Below are 18,942 nucleotides of genomic sequence, written 5' to 3'. Positions count from 1 at the left end.
GAAGGTTGCTGGGGAGGAGGGGGAGAGGGGGATTGGATCACTGGGTGATGGGCATTAAGGAGGGCACATGATGTAAAGAACACTTGGTACTACTTATGAGTGATGTATCACTGACCTCTACCTCAGAAACCAGTAACACATTATATGTTAGTTAACTGAATCTAAATTTTAAAAAACTTGCCCCCCTAAAAAAATAATAAATAAGGCTTCACTGCACTAACATCCAAGGCAAATGCTACTTTAAAATCCCATCAAAGCAAAATCCCATCAGTAAAGTAAAACATTTAAAAATGTCAACACTTCAGAGAATTTTCTTAAATATCCAGTAATACTAACTGTCCCCACTCTTGGAGGCTTTTAAAAAACTAAGAGCAAGAGGCACCTTGGTGACTCAGTTGGTTAAGCAGCTGCCTTCGGCTCAGGTCATGATCCCAGGATTCTGGGATCAAGCCCCATGCTGGACTCCCTGCTCCCCACACATCCCCTGTGTTATCTCTCTTCCCCAGATAATAAAATCTTTAAAAAAAATTAAGAGCATTATAACCATAAAAGGAATTTTTTAATTGAAAAATAATCCCTAATCCTACCACTCCAATAGTTTACTTCATTTTTAAATACACCCTTTGGATTTTCACATAAGCCAATTATTGTGATTATAGCCACAGTTCAGCAATTAAGCTGGTTTCTTCCATATTAATCCCACATCAGCCATTCTGCGTACTTTAGACAATAATCAAAATTACCATTTCAACAAGTAGCATAGTATTTGTGCTGATATGCCTTGGTTATATCTGAATATGAGCACTGTCATGACATAAACATATAACTTCTATGAATTATTATATATTGCCCTATTAATTTCTAAGAGAACATTACCAGTATTACTTGTAACTCACAATGTACCAGTTACACTACAATACAATCCAGCACTGGAAGTCAGTGTTTTCTACTTCTGCTTTTTGATAAATGTGCAATAATTAATTTTAAACTGCATTTTGTCCCATTATATCTGTTGCTGGGTGGTTTTTAATTAAACTGCAGGCAGGATTCCTAGCAAAAGGTTTCAAAAAAAAAAAAAAAAAAAAAAAAGTTTCAAAGAAATACCAGATGAGAAAATTCCTAAACTGTGAATTTTGAAAATTTTTCTGAATATCTCTGTGGAGCTTGATTGCCACAGAAAGTTCAAATAAAACAAGTCATGATAAATTTCCTTAAGCTGAATTACTCGCTAATCGTTAACCTGGTGGTCTTTATCATAGCATTCCCTCACTGCCTCTTCCATATGCTCTGCCTCTTCCTTTAAACTCCAGTTCAAATGTGATCTCAGTGGAACACTGCCTAAATTCCCACAGTTATTTTTTTTTGAAAACCTTTTCTGTTCTTCTGTGTATACTATTTGCTTACTTTTTTCCAAAGATTATTGTCTGTCACACACTGCAAATTACTTGGAAGGAGGGCAGGGACTACCTGAATTCTTTTTCTTTCCCTAGACTAAACATAAATACATGTCAGATTTTTAATAGTCAAAGCAGATACTCTAGAATAATCTAACACAGGCAAGTAGCTATGTCTGAATAAACCATAGCAAGAGAGCACTGTGGACTTTGATCTAAGGCTCAATCAACATTTACTGTTGGCTGTGTATCAGTTCATCTAATAACAATGGCTCAAAATGTGATACCTAACTAATCCAAAATTAGTAATAAGCCCTATAAATTGATAAATGAAAGATCCTTTTTATCATAAATATATGAAATTCATTTTTTAAATATTTAAAAAATTTTAAAGATTTTATTTATTTATTTGACAGACAGAGATCACAGTAGGCAGAGAGGCAGGCAGAGAGGGCAGGGTGGGGGGAAGCAGCTCCCTGCTGAACAGAAAGCACTATGCAGGGCTCCATCCCAGGACCCTGGGAGCATGACCTGAGCCGAAAGCAGAGGCTTTAACCCACTGAGCCACCCTGGCACCCCAAAATTCATTTTTTAAAGGAGAAAAGCTAAATATATAAAGCACATTATCCTATTATTTACATCCCTAACCTCTTCTTGGAGCTCTAGAGTTACCATTCATTCAATTGCTTACTTGATATTTCTTTAAAAAATACTTCACTGTACATACTCAAAAATAATAAAACATTCCTTTAGAAATCATTTATAATTTACCTATTTTATTAATATGCCCTTCCATCAATTAGTTCCTTCTGTATTTTGTTTTACAGTAATTAGCAAAACTGTATGAACATTTAACTATCCCATGGGAATATATTACCTGAAATAAATTTAATTGCAAAATAAATAGCCAGTATTAATACTCAGTGTCAACTAACTATATCCTTACTGTCATCTTTTTTTCCTTCCTTTCTCAAACTCTATTCTGCTTTTTTTCCAAAATTGTGAGTCAACTCAGTGCATCATTCATTTCAAGTCAATTATAAGAGAACTTAATTAGTATTGCTATTTGGTCTCAGCATTTTTTTTTAATGAAAGGTATATATGCCTGTATTAGTATCATATACTCTAAACAAGTAGATCTAACAAAGTATAGGAAAAGGCTACTTGTAGTAGACTTTTTAAAGCAGTTTAGGCTCACAGCAAAATTGAGGGGAAGATTCAGAGTTTTCCCAAATTCCCCCTATCCAACACTAGCATCACCTCCTCCATTATCAACACCAGAGTAGTGCATTTGTTGCAACTGAAGCACACACACTGACACCCAAAGTTCATAGTTTACATCAGGGTACACACTTAGCGGTATACATTCTATGGGTCTGAACAAATTTATGACAGGTATCCACTATAAAGTATCATACAGACATTTTCACTGCCCTAAAAATCCTGTTTCACCTATTCTCCTATTCACCTCCTTCCCCACTAACCCTTAGCAATTACTGATCTTTTTAGTGTCTCCACAGTTTTATCTTTTTCGGAATATCATATAATTTAATGCAAACAAGTTTATGACATGGTATCAAATACCTAAGTGAGCCTTACCTAAATTTCACTGTTCTTGATCAAATACTGTTAATTATTCGGGCATCTGGGTGGCTCAGTCAGTTAAGCACCCAACTCTTGAGGTTATGATCTCAGGGTTGAGATGGGAGTCCTGTCTGGGGCTCCACGCTCAGCAGCAAGTCTGCTTGAGATTCTGTCTTTCCGGCTCCCTCTCCACTGTCCCTTCCCCATCTCGCGCTCTCTCTCCCCCTAAAATAAACCTTTAAAAATTTTTTCAAAAAATACTATAATTATTCTTTGTACTTAAGATTATTTAAAATCAATTATGCAAAGCTTTCCTTTTAAAACAGAAATTCTATAGTAAGCTTAATAACAATTATTTAATTATATAAAATAATCAGAAGTCAATAAATGGGAGAAAGTCTGCATTTATTTTCTTCTTGAGTCTTTTCACTTCAATCCTACAAATTTTCATAATATGTTTTTTTTTTAATGTGATTAACAAAGGCCTTACTATTTTCCTTTATATTTTATGAGCTTTTCTCAAGTAAAAAGATACTCATTAGTATCTTTAGGATATACTTTTCCTAGCCATGTGACCTTCAGCAAATTACTTAAAAATCTTTGTACCTTATTTTTCTCATCTATTAAAATAGGATCTTAATATTACCTATACCCTGGGATTATTGTGAGTTGAATTTATTAATACACAACAGGTAAGTTCTGGAGCACCTGGCTGGCTCAGTTGTGTAGCATGCAACTCTTGATATCAGGGTTATGAGTTCAAGCCCCACACTGAGCACAGTTTACTTAATAAGAAAATATTAAAAAACATATATAGAAGGGGCGCCTGGGTGGCTCAGTGGGTTAAGCCTCTGCCTTCGGGTCAGGTCAGGATCTCAGGGTCGTGGGATCGAGCCCCGAATCAGGGTCTCTGCTCAGCGGGGAGCCTGCTTCCCCCCACCCCGTCTCTCTGCCTGCCTCTCTGCCTACTTGTGGTCTCTCTCTCTGTCAAATAAATAAATAAAATCTTTAAAATATATATATATAGAAATGCCTGGGTGGCTCATTCGGTTCAGTGTCTGACTCTTGGTTTTGGTTCAGGTCACGATCTCAGGATTGTGAGATGGAGCTCTGCTTCAGGCTCCATGCTCAGTAGGGAGTCTACTCCGGATTCTCTCTCCCTCTCCCTTTGCCCCTCCCCTCCAATTTCTCTCTCTAAAATAAATCTTTAAAAACAAATACACACATACACACACACAAAGGGGTATTTAGAAGAGTGTCCAGTTCATATTTAGTGCTGAATAAATATTAGCCTCCATCACTTTAATATATTATTTCTCTAATAAGAATTGTAAACATACCTATTACTACTTTTTTAGTATCAATTAAAAATAAAATCTTGACTTTTTCAATTTTTTAATAAACGTATGCACCTTTTTTTTTTTTTAAAGATTTTACTTATTTATTTGAGAGAGGTGGGGTGGGGGGAACATGCGTGCGCGAGCATAAGCCAGGGAGAAAGGCAGCCGGATAGGGAGAAGCAGACTTCCCGCTGAGCAGGAAGCTCAATGCCAGACTTGATCCCAGGACCCTCATGATCCCTGGGATCATGACCTGAGCTGGAGGCAACCACATAACTAACTGAGCCACCCAGGAACCCCAGCTTTCTTTTCTTAAGATTTATTTATTTGAGAGACAGCAAGCACATGAGTTCAGGGGAGGAGCAGACGGAGAAAGTCTTCAAGCAGACTCCCCGGAGTGTGAAGCCCAATGCAGGGCTAGATCCCATGACTTAATTAGATTATTACCTTAGCTGAACCAAAAGTCAGACGCTTAACCAACTGAGCAATCCAGGTGCTCCTAAAATCTTGACTTTTTAACATAAAATGGTTTCTCAGAAGAAGTTAAAATAAAAACCAAATCAAGGGACAACTCATGGGTAGTAATTACCCAAAATCATTTAGTTAAGAAAGATTCCGAAATCTCATCTATGTTCAGAGGTAAAGAGCTTCAAGACTGGTTAGTTTTGTCTGTCACAAACAAGAAGGGGGGTTTAGTGATGGCAATAATTACTTGCTATGTCACATCTATATGCTGCTAAGGTTCACCTTAAGGAATACTACAGAATATGTTATAATAAACAGTACATAATAGCAAAAAAGTCTATGAATTTTAAAGTTCAGAAAATATGCTTCTACAAGCACAATAAAGGATGCCCAGGTGGCTCAGTGGGGTTTAAACGTCTGCCTTTGGCTCACGTCATGATCCCAGGGTCCTGGGATGGAGCCCCACATCAGACTTCCTGCTCAGTGGAGTCTGCTTCTCCCTCTCTCCATGCTTGTGCTTGCACACACACTCTCCCTCACTCAAGCAAATAAAATCTTTAAATAAATAATAAAAGCATAATAAAGTCAACTGATTAGTAATATCCTAGTAATATCTATAATTTGCCTAAGTACTTTAATACCTTAATGTCCAAGTTATTGTAAGATCTGCCTAAGTCAAATAAAATGTGAAAAGTCTTTAGGAAAAAAAAATTATAATAATTATAAAAGCTAACATTTACATAGTGTTTAACATATGCCAGGCCTTGTTCTAAACTTTTTACATATATTAACAACGTTAATCCTTACAACAGCCCTAGAAGTAGATACTATTATTATTCTCATTTTTTAGATAAGGAAACTGAGGCACAAAATATTTAAGGGCTATACCCAAATTCACATAGCCCGTAAATCTGAAGCAGTCTGGTTCCACTGTGTGTCCTTTGTGATGAAGATATAATGCCATATATAGAATTTCACAAGGCTTTAGATTCCATAACATTCCACAATCACTCAAAGAGAAAAAACTTGCCAGTTTCCATCATGAGACTACAGAGTAAACAGAAGGGAGAAATCTGAATGTGAAACTCTGACCAACAAATAGTAACACTGGATAGTTCATTCAACTGAAAGCTGAAATTCGGTGTGTTAAAGACAGTTTAGGAATATCAACGTCAAATCCATGGAAGTATGGGTTTTACAAAGGCAGTTAAGACTGCTACACCAGTAAAGGTGGTATCACCCTTAAGCAACTTTCTTCTTACATCTTTTGGACACTGACTCTTAAAAACTAGTATTCTTCTTCCTGCTTTAGTTACCAAGAAGCTAATATGGCCCTTCTCTAACAACCTTATGGAATATACTTCTTGTATCTGAATCTAACTCCAGCTTTTCCTTTGGCCTAATTTCACCTAATCTCTTTTAATCCTGTTATATATATGTATCTCAAACTCTGACCAACAAATAGTAACACTGGATAGTTCAAACATCTGCCTACCACTAAGGTCATGATCCCAGGGTCCTGGGATTGAACCCCATGTGGGGCTCCCTGCTCAGCTGAGGAGTCTGCTGCTCCCTCCCCCTCTGTCTCTGCTCATGTGCTCGCTCTCTCTCTCCCTGTCATTCTCTCTGTCTCAAATATGTAAAATATTTTTTTTAAAAAGGCTTAAGATTTATAAATGTATCTGATATACACAAAACTGAAGACCACAAAAAATTGTGAAACAAAAGAAAAAATAACTATCTATTAATCGGAGTTCTTCAATACATTCTAAACTACACTCACATAAGGGAAGAGACTCTTATCTCATCAAAAACTGGGGTTTGGGGGCACCTGGGTGGCTCAGTGGGTTAAAGCCTCTGCCTTTGGCTCAAGTCATGATCCCAGGGTCCTGGGATTGAGGCCCGCATTGGGCTCTCTGCTCATTGGGGAGCCTGCTTCCTCCCCTCTCTCTCTGCCTGCCTCTCTGCCTACTTGTGATGGGTCTGTCAAATAAATAAAATCTTAAAAAAAAAAAAAAATAGGTAAATACTGGGCCATTTCATTTTCATCAGTTAATGAAGCAACTCTTAAAATATGGTCCAGGCTCTTTCTAATAAATAAACATATTTAAAAAAAAGAAGAAAGAAAGAAAGAAAAGAGAAGCGGGGGGGTCTGGGGCCTTGGTGGCTTAGTCCTTAAGCAACTGCCTTCGGCTCAGGTCCTGATCCCAGGGCCCCGGGATGGACCCCTCCATCAGGCTCCCTGCTCTGTGGGGAGTCCGCTTCTCTCTCCCTAACCCTCTGCCCCTCCCCCTGCTCATGCTCACACTTGCTCTCTTTCTCAAGTAAATAAATAAAATTTAAAAAGTATATATGAGCCAGGAACCCAAGAGATTCACTTTGTTTAACTCAAAACCTTCAGGTTTATGAAGTTAAAACTACTTTCTTAAGATATGATTTACCTTTTTCACTCTAATTCTCTCATGAGTAAATGCTGTAGTTTTCAAGAAGCTACATGAAGAGGTGTGATAACGTTATCACCCTGACAGCTAACAATGTGTGCTTGTACTACTCTTGTAACTCAAAAAAAGTTGTTTTCATTTCTAACATGGTAAATACTGATAGATAAAACTCACAGAAACTCTTTCGGTCTTCAATAACCTTTAAGAGTTATAAAGGGATCTTAAGAAAAAAATATTTAAGAATTTTTGCAGTTTTCAAATTAAGCTCATACACTAATTTTTAAGAGCAGAAAAAGAACTGTAAAAGACAATTTTGAACAAATGATCTAGCATATTCAAGAAATTATTCTTATAGGAAATATAATGTACTGAATTAAAGTTTAATAAAAAGACATAACACACTAAATTAAATAACAAGTTTAAAAAATAACAGTGTTAAAAGAATTTAAAGAATCTTAGTAAGCAGAAACTCTGAAAATACGAGCAACTGGCTTACAAAAGTTAGCAATAAGAAATGTGTAATTCTTTAGTCTAAGTACTACTTTAAAAAATTAAGGGGACCACTTCACAGCAGTCAGAATGGCTAAAATTAACAAGTCATGGAAACAACAATTGTTGGAAAGGATGTGGAGAGACTGGTACTTTCTCACAGTGCTGGTGGAAATGCAAACTGGTGCAGCTACTCTGGAAAACAATGTAAGATACTTCAAAAAGGTAAAAATAGAGCTACCCTATGACCCAGAAATTGCACTACTGGGTATTTACCCCACAGGTAAAATGTAGGTGATCTGAGGAGGAATCTGCACCCCAATGTTTATAGTAGCAATATCCACAATAGCCAAACTTTGGAAAGAGCCCCAATGTCCATCGACAGATGAAAGGATAAAGAAGATGTGGTACACACACACACACACACACACACACACACACACAGGAATATTACTCAGCCATTAAAAAAGCAGAGGGGGCGCCCAGATGGCTCAGTCGGTTAAGCTACTGCTTTCCGCGAGGGTCATGATCCCGGGTTCCTGGGATCAAGCCCCACATCAGGATCCTTGCTCAGTGGGAGCCTGCTTCTCCCTCCCTCTCTCTGCCTGCTGCTCCCCCTGTTGTGCGCTCACACATGTGCGTGCTCTCTGTCAAATAAATAATTAAATAATTTTTTTAAAAATGAAATCTTGCCATCTGCAAAGACATGGATGGAACTAGAGGATATTAGGCTAAGCAGAATAAGTCAATCAGAACAAGATAATTTTATGATCTCACTCATTTGTGGAATTAAGAAACAAAGAAAGGAACATAGGGGAAGGGAGCAAAAAATAAAACAAGATGAAACCAGAGAGGGAGACAAACCATAAGAGACATCTTAATTACAGGAAACAAACTGAGGGTGGCTGGAGAGGAGGGAGTAGGAAACAGGGTCACTGGGTGATAGGCATTAAGGAAGGCATTACAATGTAATGAGCACTGGGTGTTATATACAACTGATGAATCACTGAACTCTACCTCTGAAATTAATAATATACCATATGTTAATTAATGGAATTAAAATTTTAAAAAACAAAATAAAGTAAAATAAATAACTGATTAAGGGGAAGCCTTGACACTCTGCAGACTAATCCAAAACCACATCTCACAGTCTTTTTTTTTTTGCAATCAACGATGAACAGTAAACAGGATTTTTTTCTTCAACAAAAATAAACAGAACCCTAACTAAACAAAGTTTCTAAGATAACCAAATAGTTGCTTAAAGAAAGAAAAGGCAGTTTTAAAAAATAATTTCTTTAGCATACTTAACACACATACTTAAGAAAAAGAAAAATTATTTAGAAAAAGAAATGTACCTGAAAATGGCAGGGTTGCAGACATGCTTTGGATCCAATGCTTCTCCCTGTATAAATTCATAGCATAGTCCATTATTGAAGGTACAGTAGAGTTGTGGTGCACAGCCATGAGCCTGCAACACTCGGAAACTCTTCACTTCCTCATCTCGATCAACTAACAACTCAGTCTTATTGCCATAAATTCGCACCAGGACTACATCCTCCATTGTATTACTCACATAACAGCCAATAAGTTTATTTGTGATTCCATCTGTGAAAAGCTGCCAAAAAAAAAAAAAAAGAAAGAAAGAAAAGGAAAGAAAAAATGAGGGAAAAAGCAATTATTTAATGAATGAAACAGCAGATAAGTTAAAATAATTAATTACTAATTTAAAGTATCTACTTTTTAACATAAAAAACTTTTAAATACAATTTTATCTAACATGTCTATAATTTTAATTCTAGATATAAAGATAAAGGAATGCTGTAATTCCTATAACATTATATCTTTCTTGATCCAAAATTGTTAAATTATTCAATCTCCAGTGCTTCCACACAATGTTTTGATACCTACTATATCTCCAAGTATGCTTGTACTGCAATCATTGCAAATGTGTACATATACACACGCACACAATTTCTCCTATGTCTAATAAATTCGAAAGTCTCTGAAGACAGAGACACTGCTCTCCTCCAGCATGGCATATAACATATAAAAGGTATTTAATAATGTTTACAAGTGTAATATACAAATATAAATCTACCATAAGTTACATATTGTGGTAAATCTCCAACTTCTAAAATTTAATTTTAAATGTTAATTTTAAGAGTTACTTAATACAACATGCATTAGAAATTGTTTTTAAGCATTCAGGTTCTAATTCAAACTTGAATGCTATGGCTAAAAATGCGCAACCCTAATTAGAGGAAGTGAGAGGTTAAGTAGAGATTTCTACATTATTTTCTAAAAGGGACTTTTGGGACTTTTCAAGAGCTAAAGTCAAAAATTTCAAGTTCTTTTTTTTATCTGAGCACAAATGGTACCTTTAAAAAGCAAACAGATGATCAGCAGTATTAGTTCAAATCCACTAAAAAACTGAAACTTTCATTTTCCTCTGATACTAAAATTAATTTTTCTATTTGCTCAATTATAATCTAAAGCTTTTGGAGGCTCTCGGGTAGAATGAAGGGACAAGAGATAAAAGTGTAACCAAGAGTTAACAACATTTTTTTCCCAAGAAAATTGGCAAAAAGCAAAAGGAAAAAGGGCCAAATGAATACATATTTACCTAATGCCTGAGAAAGAATATAAATGTTTCTCTTTCAAAAAGACTATTGTAATGATAAATGACACCGGAAAAGGCTTTACATCTTCAGATGAAAATTTTAAAGGTATTTCTTAAGGTAATACTAGTTATTAGTTTTTATATAAATTTTTTTATTGTATACAAGACTTGACTATTATCCTTACCCAATGTAGGTTAATTGTATGAGCTAATGCAAAGAGACTTATTTTAAATATTTACTTTTTCGGGTATGCAGAGAGATACAAGTATCCCTTTCAACCTAGATTTCACAAAAATAGTATATAGCATTGACAAGAAGCATATTCACTTAAATTAAATGTTAATCAATTTATTAAAAACTGTGTTGAAAAGCATGTTGTTTATTACAAAGCCGTATCAATTTACACAAGTTATTCCGTAACTTTTTCAGATGTCATGTACAGATAAAATATTTCAATTTACTGTAACAAAGATTGAGAAACTAATCCTAATATTCTCTATTGTACAACAGTCACATACTTCCAGTGAAATGACAGTCACAATAAATTCTTTAGAGTAAAAAACAAATACATGAACACTAAAACTTCGCATCTATAAAAATATTTTATGTATAAATAAGAGATAAAAACTCCTGCAAAGATATTCAACAAAACTTTAGGAAAATTAAATCTTGTTTTTTTTTTTTGTTTTCTTGTTTCTCTAATTTAAACTTTTTTTTTTTTTTGGCTTATGTATGTTCTCTCACTTTCTTTTTCCTGCAACAAAGCCCAAAAGGGAGGAACTGACCAGGCCTACAAGTATGGCCTTGTGGTTCTGCTGAACATAAATAATTTTACACAACACCAACATCAGATGAGGCCACTCTGACCACAATGGACCAAGACAAAAACAAAGCCACTTTGTAATCATGTCTGAACACAGACAAAATTTAAAAATTTTTCAAGACACAAAAATGACTAAATATCCCCCTATTGGGGTTAATATGAATGACTGCTGTTCCTTTTCCAGCCACAGCTTTGGCCCTGCTTCATTCCTTCAGTCTTCTAGGTAAGATTAAGATATCGGTCACAGACTCGGCCCACTTCCTGACAGCTCCCAATCCAGAGGAAAGCCTGCTTCCTTGAACATTCTCCCAAATCCTACATTAAGTCCCTTCTAACACCTACTTACTAAGAGCCCTACCATTCTGAGTGATACACATTCTCTCTTAAACCCAACTTGTTCACCTATCAGTGTGTTCCTGATGGTCCGTCACTGGCTTTAGAGATGTATGGATAAATGATTTTTGCCCTTGGATGGTTCCCACCTCATATATACACCTATAAGAAATTCAGTGTGCTGAACCTTCTGAAACATACAACAAAATACACTCGGTACTTATTAGATACATACAGTGTACTAGATATATGCTAAAAATATAAAGTTTAGGGGAGCCTGGGTGACTGAGTCGATTAAGCATCTGCCTTTAGCTCAGGTCATGATCTCAGGGTCCTGGGATAGAGCCCCAAGTTGGGTTCTCTGCTCAGTGGAGCATCTGCTACTCCTGCTGTCCTCCCCCACTTTCCCCTGCTCGTGCTCTCTCTCTCTCTCTCAAATAAATAAAATCTTAAGGAAAAAAAATGTAAAATTTCATCTCAATGGAGGTGGGACAAAACTAACACAAATTTCACAGAGCTCCTTTTCTCAAGGATTATCCTATACTGTTTATCATGTATTTAGGATAGTACTAGCTCAGAGGAGGAGCTACAAAGCAAGACATGAGTCTGAATTCTAGCTGTGTTATCTATAAGCTGAGTAACCCTGGGCAAGTCACTTACCCCCTATGTGCTTCATTCTTACATATAATATTAACATACTGGAATCTATTTCACAGCATTATTTGGATTAATGAATTAATTAATATACATAAAAGCATTTAGAGCAGTGACTGGCACACACTAAGATCTTAACATGTATGTAGAGAACTACATTTTTCACATTTTAACAAAAAAACAGCAAAATAATTCACAATAAAAGAATGAATTAAGATAAAACCTATGTTACAGATTTATAGATTAGCCCTAGGCTCTTAAGCTACACTGGTCCCACATAGCATACCTTAAAAGCAAGACCCAAGAGTCTCAAACTATTCCCAAATAACTACAAAAACTATTCAGTGCCTAAGAAGGTAAAAATTCACAATGTCTGACATTCAATTAAAGATTACCAGGCATATAAAAAAGGAAGAAAAATATAATCCATAATGAGGGGGAAAATCAATTAACTGAAACCAACCAGAACTGATGTTAGGATCAGCAGATGCTACGATCAGCAGACATTAAAACAAGTATGTTCTGCATTCTATAACAAAAACTTATGCAGAAACACTGAATATAAAAAGACAAAAGTCAAGCTTCTCAAGAAGTCTAAGGAGAAAAATACACTAGATGTATTTTTTTTTTCACTAGATGTATTTAACAGTAAGTTAGATACTGCCCCCCAAAAAAGCAAACTTGGAAAGAGAGCAATAGAAACTATCCAAAACAAAACACAGGCAGAAAATTAGCTAAATGAGAGAATAAGTGAGCATGAGTGAATAAGCAAAGTATCCATGAGCAGAGAGAATCTGTATCCCCTAGAAGAGGAAAAGAGAAACAATATTTTTTTAAATGGCCAAAATTTACCCAAATTTGATGAAAAACTATAAGCTCAAAGATCCTAGAAACTCAAATAAGCCTGAACCCAAGAAATATAAAGAAAATGATACCAACACACCTCACAATGAAATTGTTTAAAACCAAAGATGAATCATCTAATGGTGACAGTACCTATTCATCTTACTTTCCATCTACTCAGGCAAATTTCAGAGAGCCATCCTTGAACCCTCTCCCTCCATCCCCCACATAAATAGATAATTCTTGAAACCTAGATGTAATTCCTAAAACCTCTGTTTCTGGGGTGCCTAGGTGGCTCTCCCTGCTCAGCGGGGAGTCTGCTTCTCCTTCTCTCTCTACCTCTGTGCACATGCACACGCGCGCTCTCTCTCTCAAACAAATAAAATTTAAAAAAAAAACAAAAAAACTTCTGTTTCTTGGGATGGCTGGGTTAAGAGTCTGCCTTTGCCTCAGGTCATGATCTCAGTATCGGGTTCCCTGCTCAGTGAGGAGTCTGCTTCCTCTCTGCCCTTTCCCCCTACTTGTGCACACACCTCTCCCTCTCTTCCTCACTCTCTCTCTCAAATAAATTTTTAACAAAATAAATAAATAAATAAATAAAAATACGAACATGATAAATCGGAATCTTCAAATGGCCCCACCCTGCTCCGAGGATAATTTCAAGCTCCTTAGGGCACACAAGTTCCTTGATACCTCTGCCCTCAAGTTATCTAGCAATCTACCCCACAATTTCACTCTTCTTTATTCTTCACTTCACCGTCTAACCTCTTCTAAAGTTCTAACATGAGGAGCATTTGGGTGACTCAGTTAAGTGTCTGCCTTCAGCTCAGGTCATGATTTCCTACACTGGGCTCCCTGATCAGTGGAGAGACTGCTTCTCCCTCTCCCTGCTCCCCCCACTCATCTCTCTTTCACTCTCTCTCTCTCCCTTTCTCAGAATCTTAAAAAAATAAAACAAAACAAAATAAAATAAAATTCCAACACAAAAGAGGCACCTGGGTAACTTAACTCAGGTGGTTAAGCATCTTACTCTTGATTTTGGCTTAGGTCATAATCTCGGGGTTCTACTATAAGCTCCTCTGAGATTTGGAACAAATTGAAAGAAGGAAAAATGAAAGTTAAAAACAAGAATATTTGACAAATAGGTCAAACAAAAAAAAAATGATTATTTTGTGAGAAAACTCTGTAAGTAGTTACACTAAATGTGAAAGAACTAAATCCAATTAAAACACTACGTGTGAAAAATAAATATTTATATATGCTTCTTTTACAAAAGACATGCAAAAGAAAGTTGATGTAGTTATACCATATTAAACAAAATAGATCTTAGCAATATGTTCTGAGAGATAAAGGGACATTTTATAATAATGAAAGAACGAATCATTAAGAAGATGTAACAATTCTAGATGTGTATCCATCCAATAACACAGCTTCAAATATATTTAGTAAAACTGACAAATTATTTCATAACTGCTTGAATTTTCTTTTTAAAAAGATTTTATTTATTTATTTGACAGACAGAGATCACAAGTAGGCAGAGAAAGGGGGGGGGGGGAGCAGGCTCCCTGATGAGCAGAAAGAAAGCCCGATGCGGGGCTTGATCCCAAAACCTTGGGATCACGACCTGAGCCGAAGGCAGAGGCTTTAACCCACTGAGCCACCCAGGCGCGCCCCATAACTGTTTGAATCTTGGGCACAGTTCTCAAGAGCTGATTTTTTAAAAACAGGAAAAAAATCATTATGTACACAAGTGATCTCAACAAAAGAATTAAAAATCTAACTTACCTGACATACACAGAATGATGTATCCAACTATACACATACTTTTCAAGCCTACACTAAATATTACCAAAATTGACTACAGGCTTGATTATAAACAAGCCTCAACAAACATCAAAGATTAAATCATTCAGAGTACTTTCTCAAACTACAAGAGAATATGTACTGGACATCAATAACACAAACTGCACATAAACTTATACACCCCAAATAGATTAAGATAGTAAATTTTATGTTGTTTTTCACCACGGTAAAGAAAAAGACTTTAAAATTCTCCCACTCATTTGAAATGAAGCCATAATGGATGTAAGCAATCTATGGAATGAAGGAGAAAAAGATAATTAGAAAACATTCTGAACTGAATGATAATAAAGACATTTCAAAACTTGTGGGTACCTGAAGGGTCACGTAAAAGAAAATATAAAAATAAAAAAGGCAGAAAATTAGTGATCTAAGCTTCCAGCTCAAGATACTAGAAAAAGAACAGGCAATTAATCTTAAAAAAGATAAAAGAAAAAGTTAGAAAGAAAACAAAGGGGAAAATTATCAATAAAACAGAAAAACTCAACAATCAAAAATTGTTCTTTTTAAAGATGAGGTTGATTACTTCTGAGCAAAACTATCAAGGAAAAAAAAAAAGACCACAAACTATCAGTAAGATACCAAAACATGCCAAGGGCATTACAAGAAAATTATAAAGACCACTCTTCTCACGAACATAGTTGCAAAATCTTAATCAAAATATTATTTACGGGGGCACCGGGCTGGCTCAGTCAGAAGTGCATGAGACTCTTGATCTCCAAGGTGGTGAGTTTAAGCCCCAAGGCAGGTGTAGAGATTACTTAAATAAAAACTTAAAAATATATATTAATAACTAATACAATATTTTAAAAAAGAACATCAGAACCAAATAGGACTTACTCTATGAAAGCAAAGGTTTTTAACATTCTAATTTTTTTTAAAAAATCTATGTTATTCTGCTGAATAACGAAAAGTGGAGGCAAATCATGCAACCCTCATTAGATGCAAAAGAAGCACATGATAAAACTCAATGCTCATCTATGATGAAAACATTTGCAAACTAAGAATAAAATGAAAACTCAGAATCCCTAGCTGGCTCAGTCCATAGAGTATGGGACTCTTGATCTGGGGGTTCTGAGTTCGAGCCCTACACTGGGTACAAAGGTCACTTAAAAATGCATACATACCTAAATTAAAAGAGGCAACTTCCTTAATCTGACAGAGTAGCCAAAGAAAACCTACACACATCATACCTCATAATAAATTATTCTAAGTGTTCTCCCTGAGACTGGGAACCAGATAAAGATGCCCACTATCACCTTGTATTTCAACACTGTGCTGGACATCCTGGCCAGTGCAGTAAGGCAAAAATAATAATAATAATAATAATAGAATAGGAATAGGAAAGGGAAAAACAAAACTGTCATTATTTGCAGAGAGAAAAAATGCAAAAAGCATACATATTAAACATTAGTTAATGTCTGAAAAATTCAATACAGGGGCGCCTGGGTGGCTCAGTGGGTTAAAGCCTCTGCCTTTGGCTTGGGTCATGATTCCAGGGTCCTGGGATCAAGTCCCACATCAGGCTCTCCGCTTGGCAGGGAGACTGCTTCCTCCTCGCTCTCTCTGCCTGCCTCTCTGCCTACTTGTGATCTGTCTGTCAAATAAAAAAATAAAATTTTTAAAAAAAGAAAAATTCAATACAGAACAATCAACTGAATTTCTATATACCGACAATCCATTTTTTTAAAAATTAACCTTTTATAATATCAAAAAAACATCAAATTCCTGGGCAGGAGATCAAATGAAACATGCAATATCACGACACTGAAAACTTCAAAAGTCTGAGAGAAGGGTGCCTGGCTGGCTCAGCCTGTAAGACATGCAACTCTTGATCTTGAGGACATGAGTTCGAGTCCCACAATGGGAATAGAGTTTACTTTAAGAAAAAGTTTGAGAGAAATAAAAGGACTAAATAAATGGAATATACTTTGTTTATGGATTTTAAGACAATATTATTAATGATTTTACTTCTCAAATATCTATAGATTCCACAAAGTATCAAACTGTCATCCAGTTTCTTTTGTGAAAACTGAAAAGCTAAGTGTGCAATTTATATGGCAATTTAAAAAGTCAAGAACAGGGGTGCCTGGGTGGCTCAGTCCGTTAAAGTCTCTGCCTTCAGCTCAGGTCATGATCCCAGGGTACTGGGATTGAACCCCACATCGAGCTCTCTGCTCTCTGCTTGGCAGGGAGCCTGTTTCCCTTCCTCTCTCCCCGCCTGCCTCTTTGCCTACTTGTGATCTCTGTCTGTCAAATTAATAAATAAAATCTTAAAAAAAAAAAAGTCAAGAACAGTCACAGCAATTTTAAAGAACAAAGTCAGAATCCTATACCAAGGACTATGGTAATTATATCACATACCAATACCCATAGCATTTCATCAGGTTCTATGCTTAATGATGTATGCTTTTTATTATCACTTATCAACAAACAGATTTTTATTAGAAAGCATTAATGTAATATTCAGATCAGGAAGAACATACTTTCATAGTAATCTTCTCATAGTATTCTCAGAGAAAATTCCCCAAAGCTTTATGGTTTTTAAAGCTAAAAAGAATTATACAGGTCCTCTGGCACTTCTCTAACTTCTACCTTAGTATTTTTTTCCATTTTTTTTTTAAAGATTTTATTTATTTTTGCGAGAGAGAGAGAGAGAGAGAGAAAGCATTCACAGGAGTCAGGGGAGGGGCAGAGGGAGAGGCCAGCTCCCCACTGAGTGGGGAACCTGACTGGAGACTCCATCCCAGGATCCTGGGATCATGACCAAGCCAAAAGCAGACACTTAACCAGCTGAATCATCCACCTTAGTAATTTAGAGAGGAGATACAGATATGAAAATATACAGATGGTTCCCAACTTACAATGGATGGTCTAATTTACAATTTTCCAACTTTACAATGCTGTAAAAGCAATATACATTCAGTAGAAACCATACTTTGAATCTGAATTTAGGGCTGGCAACATGCAATATGATCCTCTCCCATGATGATGGGCAGCAGTAGCTGCAACTCTCAATCAACAAGATCAAGAGAGTAAACAACTGATACACTTACAGCCATTCTGTACCCATACAACCATTCTATTTTTCACTTACAGTATTCAATAAATTACATAGAATTTTCAACACTATTATAAAATAGTCTTTGTATTAGATGATTTTGCCCAACTGTAGGCAAGTATCACTGTTTGGGCACATTTAAGATAGGCTAGGTAGGCTAGGCTAGGGAAACCCTGGTGGCTCAGTGGGTTAAGCCTCTACCTTGGGCTCAGGTCATGGTCTCAGGGTCCTGGGATCCAGCCCTACATCGGGCTCTCTGCTCAGCACGGAGCCTGCTTCCCCCTCTCCCTGTGCCTGCCTCTCCACTTACTTGTGATCTCTGTCAAATAAATAAATAAAATCTTAAAAAAAAAAAAAGATAAGCCAGGCTATACTAACGATGTGCAGTAGGTCATGTGTGTAAAATGCATTTTTGATTTAGGATATTTTTTACTTACACTGGTATTAGGACGTAACTACAACCTAAGCCAAAGGATATGAAATGAAATTAAATTTCTCAGCCTAATGCATGTATTCTCAACACAGATCACCACCAAAGGAGCAAAAAAAAAAAAAATCTTAGGTATTAAAATAGTTTGTGGATCACCAAAACTCAACCCTGACAAAATCCTATTCTTTGGTACATAATTTCTGCTAGGTAGAAAAAAAATTTTTTTAATTAATTTAAACTTTCTGTTTAGAGAGTAATTATTAAAAGGGTTGAGAAACAATGGCCTAGAACATAGATATATTCAATAAATGTTTGCTTATGCAGAGACTGATTGTAAAATACCTTGGAAATGATCAATTTATGGAATGAGAACACTATGACCTAGATAAGTTCCCTTATTTTTTTTTTTTAAGATTTTATTTATTTATTCAACAGACAGAGATCACAAGTAGGCAGAGAGGCAGGCAGAGAGAGAGGTGGAAGCAGGCGCCCTGCTGAGCAGAGAGCCCGATGTCAGGGCTCAATCTCAGCTCCATCTCAGGACCCTGGGATCATAACCTGAGCTGAAGGCAGAGGCATTAACCCACTGAGCCACCCAGGTGCC

The 18,942-nt window shown here is 36.2% G+C and overlaps 1 protein-coding gene across 2 annotated transcripts in view; it reads right to left on the bottom strand.

Moving 5' to 3' along the window:
* ETNK1 (ethanolamine kinase 1) overlaps positions 1-18,942 on the bottom strand; it is a 67,516-nt gene that overhangs the window by 36,038 nt on the left and 12,536 nt on the right. For both annotated transcript variants that reach the window (XM_059185759.1, XM_059185758.1), the window contains exon 2: positions 9,069-9,328. In XM_059185759.1, the coding sequence (XP_059041742.1) occupies positions 9,069-9,328 (260 nt within the window). The remainder of the gene's footprint in view (positions 1-9,068; positions 9,329-18,942) is intronic.

This window comes from Mustela lutreola, chromosome 8 (assembly GCF_030435805.1).
Source record: "Mustela lutreola isolate mMusLut2 chromosome 8, mMusLut2.pri, whole genome shotgun sequence".
In the NCBI taxonomy this organism is placed as follows: Eukaryota; Metazoa; Chordata; class Mammalia; order Carnivora; family Mustelidae; genus Mustela; species Mustela lutreola.
Note: the sequence above shows the minus strand (reverse complement) of the source record. Positions and strands in the feature narration are given on the sequence as shown.